At 47.2% G+C, this 14,432-nt stretch overlaps 2 protein-coding genes across 9 annotated transcripts in view; both read left to right on the forward strand.

Annotated features, from left to right (window-relative positions):
• TMEM219 (transmembrane protein 219) overlaps nt 1-14,432 on the forward strand; it is a 15,721-nt gene continuing 1,289 nt past the window's right edge. Inside the window, exons 1-6 of one of the 6 annotated variants that reach the window (XM_032430661.1) lie at nt 1-133; nt 1,172-1,373; nt 1,458-1,647; nt 7,717-7,946; nt 9,309-9,478; nt 10,915-11,016. In XM_032430661.1, the coding sequence (XP_032286552.1) occupies nt 1,209-1,373; nt 1,458-1,647; nt 7,717-7,946; nt 9,309-9,446 (723 nt within the window). In that variant the 5' untranslated portion in view covers nt 1-133; nt 1,172-1,208 and the 3' untranslated portion in view covers nt 9,447-9,478; nt 10,915-11,016. The other 5 variants (XM_032430662.1, XM_032430663.1, XM_032430664.1 and 2 more) reach the window with 5 other exon arrangements.
• Nucleotides 11,810-14,432, forward strand: part of TAOK2 (TAO kinase 2) — a 19,537-nt gene continuing 16,914 nt past the window's right edge. Inside the window, exon 1 of one of the 3 annotated variants that reach the window (XM_032430649.1) lies at nt 11,810-12,580. The gene's annotated coding sequence lies outside the window, so the exon portion shown is untranslated. The remainder of the gene's footprint in view (nt 12,581-14,432) is intronic. The other 2 variants (XM_032430650.1, XM_032430651.1) reach the window with 2 other exon arrangements.

Consider the following 14,432-nt stretch of genomic DNA (forward strand, 5'->3'; position numbering starts at 1 on the left):
TGCCCGCGTAGACAGCGCGCATGCGAATCCCCACCGCGTGGGTGGGGGTTGGTGGGGGGAGCACGGACCCCGCCCCTTCGCTGCTCCACGCGTGACGTCGCGGGGGGCGCCGGCCTCCGCCCGGCTCCGAGCGGTGAGGGGGAGCGGCAGGCGGACCCGACGCCGCAGGACCGGGAAGGGATGTTGCGGGTGTTGAGTTCCTGCAGGAGGGGCTTTGCGGGGGGAGGGGAGGCTCAGGGGCACCGCCAGCCGCAGAACTCAGGCTCTGCCCTCCCCCTTCGTGCTTTCTCCCCCTTTCCAGATGTGCCGGGACGGGGGGCAGGGCAGGGACTGGGCATCTGTGACACCTGCATTTCCCTGGAGCCCTCCTTCTCCCCCCACCCCGTATGTTTATCCCGTCTTCCAGAGGTTCCTTTTCATCGGGCTGTCGCTTCTCGCTTGGGAGAAGGAACTCTACCTGGGAGCAGAAGACGGGTTTCAGACCTTGGCCCTGCCACGCCTTTGTGAAAGTCCCCGAACCTCAGTTTCCACCACAGTATTTATTGCCTTGCTTCACCTGGTTTTAAAGATCAGTATGAAACAGTGAAATGGAAAGGAAATGGACATTGTTGAGTTCCTGCAAGGCCGAGTACTATGCAAAACTGCTTTCTCTGTCACATTTTGGTCCTCATTATTTGGCATTCTTTCACGGATCCGTAAGCTCCCAAAGGTTAACTGATTTTCCTCACATAGCCAGTGAGTAGCAGAGGAGGATACAGATTGAACCGTTTTTGCTCCAGAGTGGAGTTCTTTTCATCAGACACTTCCTTTGTCTAGGCTATTGGATGGAACCATTCTTCAGCCAAACCCTAGCCCCAGAACAGCTGCCTCCTGAATTTCTCCCCTTAAGAATTCTCCTTTTGGGTTCCTCTTTCCAGCACAGTGTGCTCTGCTTCGCTTCTGCCTTGATTACTTCAGAAATGAAATACAGCAAACATTTATTGAGTGGTGCATGGGGATGAACACTTGGAGTTCAGAGCCCTGGATTCTTGTTCTGGCGCTGCCACTAACTGGCTGTGTGGCCTTGGGCAAGTCCCTTGTCTTTTCAGTGCTTTAACTTCCCTTTGAATAAAATGGGTAAGTGCCTTCTGACTGGCAGGCTCTTGTCCAGTTCTTCCTTCCTGTCCTCCAGCAGGCTCTCCGTGGAGGCCCGGACCCCTCTCCTCTCCATGGGCAGCTGCCAGGCAGGGCACAACCTGCATCTGTGTCTGGCCCACCACCCACCTCTGGTCTGTGCCACTTTGATCCTGCTGCTTCTTGGCCTTTCAGGCCTGGGCCTTGGCAGCTTCCTCCTCACCCACAGGACTGGCTTGCGCAGCCCTGACATCCCTCAGGTGAGTACCTTCTTCGTCCTTTTCACACAGGCCTGCTCATGCTGCTAATCTCTCACCTCTCTTCCACCTTTCTTTTGCACACAGGACTGGGTCTCTTTCTTGAGATCTTTTGGCCAGCTGACCCTGTGCCCCGTGAATGGGACAGTCACAGGGAAGTGGCGTGGGCCTCAAGTCGTGGGCTTACTGACCACCTTGAACTTCGGAAATGGTCCAGACAGGAACAAGACACAGACATTCCAAGCCACGGTCCAGGCTAGTCAGATGGGATTGAAAGGTGAGATCAAGGAGGACTGTGGGTTGGGTGTCAGAACACTTAGCGATGGGTTCTGTCTTTGACCTCCCCAGCCTGGTTACCTTGGGCATATCCCAAGGCCTTAGTCCCTTCTGCCGTAGTAAGGACTAGATACTTTCAGTGAACACAGTGACACTATGTGGGTTCCCTCTAAGTGTTTTCTCTCTTCCGTTCCAGCTCTGAGGTTCATCCTTGGAGGTGTGATGAGATGGGGTAGATTTGACCTAATGTTCTTTCTTATCACTCTTCATCCCTATTGCTTTCTTCTCTTAGAGACACCTTCTTTTTCCTCAGGGATATTCAAGCATGTCCTCTTCAATTAAGCAAGTGTCCTGAGTGCCTGCTCTGTTCTTACCACAGCTCCATGTGCTATGGAGGATACAGAAAAAAATTAGACATCATCCATTCCCACAGAGCTGAGAGTCTTCTGGGGAAATGATGGGGGGAGGGGAGGGAGTCAGTGGGTGCCATTGATTCCTGTGTGAGATTTGCGCTCAGGTTCCTTGTCTGAAATTGGGGAAATGAAAAGGGAGGAGAGAAAGGTGGAACTTTCTGCCTTCTGTGGTCCTTTCCAATTCTAAGATTCCCTTGTGAATTTCGTGTGTGTGTGTGTGCGTGTGTGTGTGTGTGTGTGTGTGTGGCGGGGGGAGGTCTCTGATGTCCAGGTGTACATGTGTGTGGTCAAAGAATGAGAGTAAAGGAAGGTGTCTGATAATATACAGACTTGAGATAATTTTTCCTGTTTTTTATTTTGTAAATACATGTACATCAGCTTTATTGAGATATGATCATATAACAAAATTCACACATTTTTTAAATTTTTAAAAAAAATTTTTTTAAGATTTTATTTATTTGAGAGAAAGAGTGAGTGAGAGAGAGAGCACATGAGCGGGGGGGAGGGAGAAGCAGGCTCCCCACTGAGCAGGGAGCCCGATGTGGGGCTCGATCTCAGGACCCTGAGATCATGACCTGAGCTGAAGGCAGACACTCAACTGACTGAGCCACCCAGGTGCCCCAAAATTCACACATTTAAAATGTGCAATTCAGTGGCTTTACATATTGTCACAAAAGTGTGCAACTATCACCACAATCAATTTTAGAGCATTTCATTATCTCAACAGAAATCCTGTACCCATTAGCGGTCGCTCCCCTTTTCCTCCTAACCTCCCAGACCCAGGCAACTATATACCTTTCTTTTTCTGTAGATTTGCTCATTCTGAACATTTCATACAATGTGTGCTCTTTTGTGACTGGCTTCTTTCAATCAGTATGTTTTCAAGGTTCATCTATGTCATAGCACGTATCAGTACTTTGTGTTTCTATTGCTGAATAACACATTGTATGGATATTCCACATCTTATTTATCTATTCATCAGTTGTTTGACATTTGGGTTGTTTCTGCTTTTTGACTATTACGAACAATGCTGCTATCAACATTCGCATGCAAGATTTTGTATGATCATACATTTTCATTTCTCCTGGGGGAAATGAAATACCTAGAAGTGGAATTGCTGGGTCATATTGTAACTCTGCGTTTAATCTTTTGAGGAACTGTGAGACCATTTTCCAAAGTGGCTGCACCATTTTGCTTCCCCCCAGCAGTGTGTGAGTTCCAGTTTCCCCACGTCCTTGCTAACACTTGTTATTATCTTTTTTTTTATTCTAGCCATCTTAGTCTTTGGGAAGTAGTATCTCATTGTGGTTCTGATTGGCATGGTTAATGATACTGAGCATTTTTTTTATGCGCTCCTTGGTCATTTGTCTATCTTCTTTCAAGAAATGTATATTCGGGGCGCCTGGGTGGCTCAGTCGGTTAAGCGACTGCCTTCGGCTCAGGTCATGATCCCAGGGTCCTGGGATCGAGTCCCACATCGGGCTCCCTGCTCTGCGGGGAGCCTGCTTCTCCCTCTCCCACTCCCCCTGCTTGTGTTCCCTCTCTCGCTGTGTCTCTCTGTCAAATAAATAATAAAAATAAAATCTTTAAAAAAAAAAAAAAAAAAAGAAATGTATATTCGGAGTTTTGCCTTTTAAAAAAAATTGGATAATTTGCCTTTTAATTATTGAGTTATATGAGTTCTTTATATTTTCTAAATACAAGTCTCTTTTTTTTTTTTTTAAAGATTTTTATTTACTTATTAGAGAGAGAGAGCAAGAGAGGGAATACAAGCAGGGAGAGTGAGAGAGGGAGAAGCAGGCTTCCCGTGGAGCAGGGAGCCTGATGTGGGGCTCGATCCCAGGACTCTGGGATCATGACCTGAGCCGAAGGCAGATGCTTAATGACTGATCCACCCAGGCGCCCCTAAATACAAGTCTCTTATCTGATGTATGATTTGCAAATATTTTCTCCCATTCTCTGGGTTGTCTTTTCACTTTATTGATGGTGTTTTGTTTTTTTTTTAAGATTTTATTTATTTATTTGAGAGAGAGAGAGAAAGCATGAGCAGGGGAGGGGCAGAGGGAGAAGCAGACTTCCCACTGAGCAGGGAGCCCAATGCAGGGCTTGAGCCCAGGACCCCAGGATCATGATCTGAGCCGAAGGCAGACACTTAACCAACTTAGCCACCCAGGCGCCCCAAGTTTATTTTTTCTTTAGTTGCTTGTGCTTTTAGTAAGCAGGCTTTGCCTAACTCAACCTCATGAAGATTTACCCCTGTATTTTCTACTAAAATTTTATAGTTTTAACTCTTACATTTAGCTCTATGATTCATTTTGAGTTGATTTTTGTGAATGGTGTGAGGATGGGGTCCAACTTCATTCTTTTGCAAGTGGCCATCCAGTTGTGTCAGCATGTTTTGTTGAAAAGACTGTTCTTTCCCTTTGAATAGTCTTGGCACCCTTATTGAAAATCAATTGACCATAGATGTATATATAGGTTTATTTCTGGACTCTCAGTTTTAGTCCATTGATTTATGTGTCTGTCCTTATGGTAGCACCACACTCTTAATTACTGCAGCTTTGTATTAAGTTTGAAATCAGAAAATATGAGTCCTCCAACTTTGTTCTTATTTTTAAAAATTATTTTGCTTATTCCAGATCCCTTTAATTACCATACGGATTTTAGGATCAGCTTCTCAAGTTCTGCTTCTGCAAACAAGCCCTGTTCTTTTTATGATGGTCAGAAACAGAATAATATCATCAAAGATTATTCTGAACAAAATAAAAAATAATCCACCTGTGATTGCATCATCTAAGCAATAATTACTGAGCACCTACTATGTACCAAGCATGGGGAATATAGAGATGTGTAAGACATGGGTCCTCACCTCAAGCTGCTTACAGTCTAGCAAGGATACAGATGTGAACAGAAGTAAATACCTTTCAGTGTGTAAAGTAGCACACAAGGTACAGTGGGAATACTCAGGAGTCTGTCAAACAGGGTTAGTGAAGAGGCTTTTCCAAGGATTCAGTGCCTGAGCTGAGGCTTGATGGAGGTTTAGGAGTGTGCTCTTCCAGCCAGAGGGACAAGCATATGCAAAGGCATGCAGCTGGGGACCATAATGGCATGTTTGAGAACTTCAGGGGGTTCAGTTTGACTTGTGCAGGGGAAGGAGTGTTGAATGAGTGGCAAGAGATGTGTTTGAGGAAGCAGAGAGAATCCTCTGGAGGGTCTTGTGTGCCAAACCCAGGTAGTTGAACTTTATCTAGTACATTGGGCAAACTCAAAATTTTTGTCAGGAAAATAGTAAGGTTTTGTTGTTGTTGTTTTAAAAAGATCACACTCTGTTGGCTGACTGCCTGGTAAAAGTGTGTCCAATGGCAGGAAGAGCAGGTAGGAGGTGGTTGCAATAGAAAGATGATGAGGACACCCTAGCTAAGACAATGCCATTGAAGAAGGGGACTGATCTGAGAGAGATATTGGCAGTGGATTAACAGGACATGGTGACTGATTCAATCTGGGGAACATAGAGAAACGGGGGGTGGTTTTGCATGTGCATTTCTTAGTTGTCATTATGATATATATAGATATATATATATATATATGTATACATCCTGGTTTGTATTTCTCTTTTTTCGCTTATGACATCATTTTTTTTTTTTTTCTGCCTGGCCTGAATGTTATTATTTTAATGGATGTAAGGTGATCCATTAAGTGCTTGGGCCATCATTTGTAATGCTTTTCCTAGTGTTAAACATCTCTATTGCTTCCTTTTTTTTTTTTTTTTTTTTGGGGTAAAGTCACAATAAACATCTTGGTATACTTGGCATCTTTTTTTTTTTTTTTTTTAAGATTTCATTTATTTATTTGACAGAGAGAGAGATAGCGAGAGCAGGAACACAAGCAGGGGGAGAGGGAGAGGGAGAAGCAGGCTTCCCGCCGAGCAGGGAGCCCGATGTGGGACTCGATCCCAGGACCCTGGGATCATGACCTGAGCCGAAGGCAGACGCTTAACGACTGAGCCACCCAGGCGCCCCGGCATCTTTCTTTTGAATCCTTTCCTTACGATGAGTTTCTGTAAGTGGTATTACTGAGTCAAAGGGTATGGACCTTTTTTTTTTTTTTTTAAAGATTTTATTTATTTGACAGAGAGACACACAGCGAGAGAGGGAACACAAGCAGGGGGAGTGGGAAAGGGAGAAGCAGGCTTCCCGCCGAGCAGGGAGCCCGATGTGGGGCTCGATCCCAGGACCCTGGGATCATGACCTGAGCCGAAAGGCAGACACTTAACGACTGAGCCACCCAGGCGCCCCTGGACCTTTTTTTAATAGACAAATATGTTTTGTTGTGGATTCGTATCACAAAGAAGTATACAAAGCACATGTAACAATCTGTCCCACCTCCCCTGCAGTGTCCACAGTTTGATGGGCATCTTCTCAGTCATAATCTGTACCCATTTAAAATTGTAACAGGTACAGGTACATCGTCTTCTAAAAGGTGTCACTCAGTGAGAGTGCCCATTTCCCCACATCTTCAGCAACTCTTGTTATTATCAGTCTTTTTAATTTTTACCAATTTAATGACCAAAGAAATTGCCTGATTGTTTTCATTTACTTTCTTCTGATTGTTAGTGAGGTTGAACATCTTCTTGTTAGGTTTATTTGGCCGTTTTCATGCCTCCATGAATTTCCTGTTCATATACTTTGCTCATTTGTCTTCTAAGTTGCTTGTTTTATCTTCTTAATTTTTAGAAGATCCTTATATATTCTGGATTGTTAACCTTTTTGCCAATTAAATATAGGCATTTTGGGGCACCTGGGTGACTCAGTCTGTTAAGCATCCAACTCTTGGTTTTGGCTCGGGTCAGGATCTCATGGGTTATGAGATCAAGTCCCATGGGTTCCTCGCTCAGAGGGGAGTCGGCTTAAAGAGTCTCTCCTGCTGCCCTTCCCCCCAATAAATAAATCTTTACAAAAAATGGATAGATATTTTCATCCATTCTGTTACTTTTTTTTTTTTTAAGTTATCTTTCATCATAGAGAAGCCTTCAACTGTTACAAGGTTAAGTTTATTGCTCTCACCCTTTACTCAGGCTTATAGGTCTTGTGTCTTTTTTAGGAAGGCCTTCCCCACTTTAAACTTAGAAAATATTCTTCTGTATTTTCTTTGGGTTTTGTTTGGTTTAATGTGTTTGTATAGATCTCTAACACATCTGGACTTTATTTTGTAGTGTGAGATGAGTCTAACTTTTTTTTTCCCCAAATGGAAATTGTCCCAAGGCCATTGACTAAATTTCCCCGCTAATTTGGAATGGGGTGTGAACCTATTCATGGATTTTGGTACCTGGTAGGGACTGCTTTCTTAAAAAGGACAGGCTCATTTATACAGACTGACATTGGCAATGTGTATCTGCCCCAGTTTCACCGCAACTTTGTGAGTATTGGCATGATTGTTTTATTGATTGCAAGCAAACTTAATTTTTTGTTTATATTGGTACATAGTTATTGTCATTTCTCAATGACACAGGGATAGTGCATAGAGTACTTTATTGAATAGACTCAGTGCCAAAACAGCTGTTACTGAAGGAAGCCTTAGAAACGAATGGAAGTCTGAAGATGAATGGCTTCCACCCCACCCTCCATCTTCTTCCACTGCCTGTCCTTTGCCTCTCATAGGATCTTCTGCAAGAGAGCTCGTCCTCATTACTGCCAGGGTGACCACAGAAAGGACCCCAGGAACCTGCCTGTATTTTAGTGCTGCTCCAGGAATCCTGCCCTCCAGCCAGCCACCCCTCTCCTGCTCAGAGGAGGGAGCAGGAAATGCCACCTTGAGTCCTGAGATGGCTGAGGAGTGTATCAGGGTCTGGAGCCACGAAGGCCTTGTGCTCACCAAGTTGCTCACCTCGGTAAGAGCCTCAGGTTGTTGGGGTTTCATAGTCTATAATTCTGCCTCAGAGGCTGTGTGACCTTGAGCAAGCATCTGAGCTTCTCTGAGCCTCAGCTTCCTCATCTGTAAAATGGAAAACATGATACTATCTCCTGATGCCAACAAATAAAGATGAATGAGAATGAATGTCAGGTGCCCAGTACAACGCCTGCTACATAATAGAGATTGGGTGAGTGACAGCTGTTATTATTAATGATTGTCTTTACACAGAATAAAATATGATCTCCACCTTAAAGGAATGCAGAAGCTGTAATAAGAGGCAGAATGGGCTAATCGCTATCATAGAGATGTGAGCAAAGTGTTATTCAAACATGGAGTAAGGAGCAATTAACCCTAACTTGAACACTTATGGAGAGTGCTTCACAGAGAAGGTGGCATTTAAGAAAGAGAATTGTGTATAGTAGTTTATAATGTACAAAGTGCTTTCAGGTTCATTATCTCATTTGATCTTAAAATAGCCTTTTGAGGTAGCTGTTATTATCCCATTTTACAGATGAGGAAACAGGCTTAGAGAGAGGGAGTGAATTGCCCAAGGCCACACAACTGGATAAGTGGCAGACCCAGGATTTCAACCTATGCCTTCTGACTGCAGTCCCAGGCTTTGTCTGCCCTTTCAGGGTGACCCTTGAAGAGGAGGAAGATGTGGGCAGAGAATGCGATAGAGGGGGTTCAGGAGAGGGGAAACACATTCCAGGCAAAAGGACCAGCATGAGCACAGGCCTAGAGGTTGAAGTGTTCAGCCTTCGAGGGCACTCCATAAGGAGGGGCTTAGGAATGACTGAGGGGGAGAGGCAGGGGCCTGATTGTGAGGCACCGCGACTTGAGGCTAAAACACTACGACTTGATACTGCAGGCCATGGGGGCCATTGGTGCTGGGTGAGAGAGACTGAGTAGAGGAGACAGACCAGTTAGAGGTTAGAGTTAGGAGGCTACTATATGCTTTTCTCTCACATTTGCAAAGACCTGGCAAGGAGCATCACCTGGGAGCTTAGAATCAGAGAAAATACGGTTTCCAGACCGGGCCCTGCTTGAGCACATTTAAAATGTGGGCAGTAGTGAATTTCCTATCTAATGGAGACATTATGGGGGTTCACTTCAATGGTTGGGCAAGAAAGCAGTTCATAGACCATTGAGACAATTAGCTTGTATAGAAATTACATTTTCCCTTTGGTTGCTCACTGGATGTAGAGAGCCCTCTCCCCTCATGGGGGCTTCTCTCTATAGCTCTCGGCTCCGGGGATAAGATGTCTTCCCAGAGGAAGATTCTCCACCTTCCTTCCCTCTCATTCATTCCTCCTTCCCTCCCTTTGGCCATCCTTAGGAGGAGCTGGCTCTGTGTGGCTCCAGACTGCTTGTTTTGGGCTCCTTCCTGCTTCTCTTCTGTGGCCTTCTCTGCTGTCTCACTGCTGTGTGCTTCCACCCACGCCGGGAGTCCCACTGGTCTAGAACCCGGCTCTGAGGGCGCTGGCCTAGTTCCCATCTTGTTCTCAGGTAAGGTTCTTTGCCCCAGTCCTGTGGGAGTAGGGGGTGGGGTGGAAGTGGCAATTAGAACTGAGATAGAGTCATTCCTAAACAATATGGTTTGGTTTTACTTATTTTTACACTTTATGTAGATGGAATCGTACATATTCTTGTGTGACTGACTTCTTGCGGTTAACATTCTGATTTTAAGATTCATCCATAGCTGTAGTTCACATCCAAGCTTTTTGGCAACAGTGGTGAGTTAACAGGGTTCACATTTGATGATGCATCCTGGATATGAATTATGTTTGCCTTGCTTTTGTCCTGAAATTCTGATACCCAGTTTTATGATGCAAATTTTGTAAAACTCACCTTGAACAGCACAAAAGGATTGATGATGCGCATTTACTAGGCACATAGTATGTGCCCAAGCATTTTACATACACTTTCTCTTTTCCATTAGCCTTCATTGCATTTAGAAAAAGTTGATTTTGCTAACAGGATCTTTGGAGGAACACACCTCACAAAGGTGGCAGTGGGCGGGGAACATATTGGCTAACTAGTCCATGTGTCCGCTCATTAAGGAAAAAGATATTTCTGTAAAAAAGTCTCACTCTGTGAGGTGGAGGTCATGTAATTTGAGAGTTATCTGTTGTGCACCCAGCTCTTAAACTGTTCTCAGCTTCAGTGACTAGCTGCTGTACCCTAGGAGATAGCCATGGCAGAAGTGGAAACAGACCAAGCCCAGGGAAGGGCTCTGGCCAGAGGAACTGGATGCTCAAGATCAACTTTGCTTATTTTGCTCAGGGCTAGGCTCCACCTACTTGGGATAGGAGATGGTGGAACCCTCCTAGCTTTTCTTAGATCTGAGTGGACTGGGAAATGAAGGCTTTCTGGCTCCTAGCAGATCCTGGGGTCCTGAAGCCACCCACCCAGTTGGGATGAGTGCTTGTACCCACTTCCTCTGCTCCTTCCTCATTCTTTGCAGCCATTCCAGAGCTTCCCCCAACAGCCCTCTGATCTGCCCTGTTTTTTTGTTTTTTAATTTTATTTATTTGAGAGAGTGAGTGAGAGAGCACGAGCAGGGGGAGGAGCAGAGGCAGAGGGAGAAGCAGACTCCCCGCTGAGCAGGGAGCCTGACAACATGGGGCTCGATCCCAGCACTCCAGGATCATGACCTGAGCTGAAGGCAGACATTTAACGGACTGAGGCACCCAAGCGCCCCTCTGCCCTTGTTTTTTCCTTTAAAGATTTTATTTATTTGAGAGAGAGAATGAGAGAGAGAGAGAGAGCACATGAGAGGGGGGAGGGTCAGACGGAGAAGCAGACTGCCTGCTGAGCAGGGAGCCTGATGCGGGAGTCGATCCCGGGACTCCAGGATCATGACCTGAGCCAAAGGCAGTCGCTTAACCAACTGAGCCACCCAGGCACCCTCTGCCCTTGTTTTTAATCTTCTTTTTCTCCAGGTGTGAATCAACTTCTCCAGACTTTGTTCTAAGTTGGAAGAAATGTTACAAAAAATGGAGAGCTGGAATGTGGGGGAAAATAAAAGGCTTTTTTGCCCAGTGTTGCCCAGGGTGTTTATTGGGGATTGGGTTGAGGTGGGAATTTCAGGGTAGACAGGTTTGGGGGACTTTTCCTTGTTGACTCTTCAGTTTGGGATACAGGCTGGCATAGGGCGTGGATTACTGCAGCTCTATCCTCTATTGTGACTTGCCTTTGGAAAACACCTGGTTTTGATCGCAGCTCTGCCACCTTATGTCTTGTTTTTTTTCTATGAAAGAAAATCGATAGTTCCAACTAGTTGAGAGAACCATGGGGATGCTTTGACATAAATGCTGTGTGACCTTGTGCAGGTCATGCAATTGTGAACGGCTTGCTTCCTGAAGGGATTTGACAGATTGAGTTTTCCCAGCAAAGATTCCTCGAATTTGGGAGCCCACGCCCTGGCTGTATGGTTACTAACCAGAGCAGTCCATTTTCCCGCCTTTTCTGCGCCCAGCAAGTCTCCTTCCCTTGCCCCTCCCAACCGCTACCTTATACGCAGGCGCAGATCCCGGCTTCTTCTTTCCTTCCACTCGCGCCCCCTCAAAGCTTCCCCTAGCAACAAGCTCGGGCTCAGCGCTAAGGCGGGGCGAGCGCATGCGCTGCAGCCCTCTCCACGGCCAGTTGTCGGACTGCGTGCTGAGCTCCTCCCCCTCCAAGCCTAGCCCTTCTCCCCGCCTCCTCCCATCGAGGGTCCGCGTGGCGGAGCGCGCGCGCACTCTGACTCGGTGGCTGCCCATCTCCCTGGCCCCAGCAGTGAGGATAGAGGGGCGGGGCTATTTCATTTGAGGTTCCGCCCCCTTTGGCCCGGCGTCCCTACCGCGCCTGCGCGCTCCCGCCCGGTCTCCATCTTGGAATTGGGAGGAAGAGGGAGAGGGAGACCGGGACGAGACCGGGGCCGTGGTGCGGAGAGAGGCTGAGACTGAGAAGAGGAGAGGGAGAGAAGGCGCGGGGACCGTCCTTAGCTACAATCTTTCAGCTACCCCCAGGAGAGAGAAGGGAGGAGGCCGGGACGGGAGTGAGGGCTGTCACCCTCGGACCCCGGCGTGAGAGGGGCCGTGCGGCCGGACGGTGGCCGAAGACCTGGGGCTCAGGCCCTTCGGTCGCGAATTTCCGGGCTTGACCCCTCGCTTCTCAAATATCCGGGTATCAGCCCCTCAGACCCAACATATCCAGGACTCGGGTCCCAACCTCTCTAAACCTGGGGCTCTGTTTCATAGGATTTCAAAAATCTGGGGTTCAGGCCCCTGCGTGCACCAGTATCCGGGGTTCATTCCCCGCGCGTTCAGATATCAAATTCAGCCTCCCTTCGTTCAAATATCTGGGGTTCAGACCCCACAACCAGAAATCCGGGATTCAGCAACTGTCTCCCTCGAGGAGGAGGAGGACTGGACCGCGAGGTCAGATCAGGTTGTCACCCCCTCCCCTCCAGGGGAGGCTTCCCGGGCCCGCCCCTCAGGAAGGGCGAAAGCCGAGGAAGAGGTGGCAAGGGGAAAGGTCTCCTTGCCCCTCTCCCTGCTTGGCAGAGCCGCTGGAGGACCCCAGGAGGAGGCGGAAGCGCTGGGGCACCATAGTGACCCCTACCAGGTGAGACACGGGGTGCAGGGGCGCGGGTCCCTGTATCTAGCATTGAGAAGAAAGGGTGCTCCTTTTTGAGGAACTGGGCCTGGGTAGGCCCTCTCCTCAGGATGAAGCCCAGTGGGCCAGTGGTCAGCCTCTGGCTAGCCGTGCCTTTTGCTGCCACCTTGTTCCTCTTCCTTCATTATGTCTGTCTGATGGGGGAACATCAGGTGACAGGGTCTTTGATGTCATGGGGGTCACGCCCTAGGGTGCTTGAGCTAATCAGATGGGTTTGCACTCTTCTGGTCTTCTCCCATGTTCACTTTGCCCCTCACAGCTACCTGTTCTCCGTGATTATACCCCTTTCTCTGGATTGCTTTGGGTGTTGATTCCCTTGCCTTTGATCTCCATGGTGGGTCCACTTATCTGTTTTTTAGGCATGGTCTGGTTGGATTTCTTGTCCTTTCAAGGAAGTGTGTGTGTGCATTTGTGTTAGGGAATGCCTGGCAATATTTTCTCCCAGCTATATCATTACCTTCCAACCTCTTGCTGATGGTGTAATCTCATACATTTGTCAAGCGATCTGTCATTTACAAAGTGCTTTACATCTGTTCTCTCATGTGACACCTCCCCCTCCATTCACCCTGTGGGGGCCTCTTTTGTTGCTGTCTTCCCATTTTACAGTTGAGAATATTGAGGCCCAGAGAGGTTGCCCAAGGTCACACAGTGGCAGAATCAGGATTTGAACCCAAGTTCTTGATCAAGTTTTGCCCCTGCTCCATACCTGTTTCTTGGCATCTCTTCTTGGCCAGGAATCCAGAGGAAAATGAGTTGGGGTGAGATTTAAGAATGAGGGGGAGAAGAGCTTCCTTTTTAGGAGGGCTGTACTCAGAAGCTTTTCCTGATGGGAGGCTCTGGCTCCTGTCTTCTGTCTCGTGGATTTTTCTCTCTACTGTGACCTTCATCTTTACCCTGATTCCATTCTTTGGCCTGGGTTCCTGAGAGGGCTCTCTCTTTTGACAAATGATAGCCATAGTGGTGTCTCTTCACAGTTAAAGCCAAGCTGCTGGGGTAGGATGCTCTCCAAAGTATTAAATCCTTGTGGTGACCCTGGAGGTAGGGAAGGAAAAATCCATATGCTAAGTGTCTGCCTAGTGTTCCTAGGTTTGAGATCTCATTAAAAATCTCACAACAGCCCTAGGCTGTAATCCATTTTACCAAAGAGAAGACCAAGTATAAGGAACTTACTCAAAACCCTGTGTGGTGTGTTGCTGATGAGATGTACTGGTAGTGTAGCTTAGGGACAAACTTGGGTTTCCTCATCTGCAGAATGGTGATAACATTGTCCATTTTAGAAAGTGGCTGTGATTTAGCACAGACTTTGGTAATTGCTCAAATATTCATTATTTGAGGAAGAGGCCCTGCGTGATGTTTTGTTGGCATCCCTTATATGTGGCTTGGGGTCCTGGGTTGGCATTCTGGGCTGGGTGCTGGTAAAGAGGTCAAGAAGATTGCTTTGGCAAGTTGTGAGCACCTGCCTTTTTGTGTGGGTGTGTGGTGGGGGTGGGGGTGAGGGGTGCTTGGCAGGGTTGCTGGCAGGAGAATGGAGAAAGGGGCCTGTTTTGAGCAGCTTGGGAGCTGCTGAGGGCTTGGCTGAAGGCAGTCAATCAATCTCCCAGGCTATTCTGAGCCCTCTGCACCCTGGGGGCCCACGCGAGAGTCAGGCTTACTTCTTGCCCTCCAGCTTCCAGTTGGGCTAAGGAGACAAAATTAACAACACAACAGGAAACCATGCACGACAGAATATAATCACATGCTAAATTGTTAGGTGCTTTAAAGGAGCTAGAACTCTGTCTGCCCTGGGAGTCCAACTCTGCTG

This window comes from Phoca vitulina, unplaced genomic scaffold, assembly GCF_004348235.1.
Source record: "Phoca vitulina isolate PV1807 unplaced genomic scaffold, GSC_HSeal_1.0 scaffold45, whole genome shotgun sequence".
NCBI classification, from domain to species: domain Eukaryota; kingdom Metazoa; phylum Chordata; class Mammalia; order Carnivora; family Phocidae; genus Phoca; species Phoca vitulina.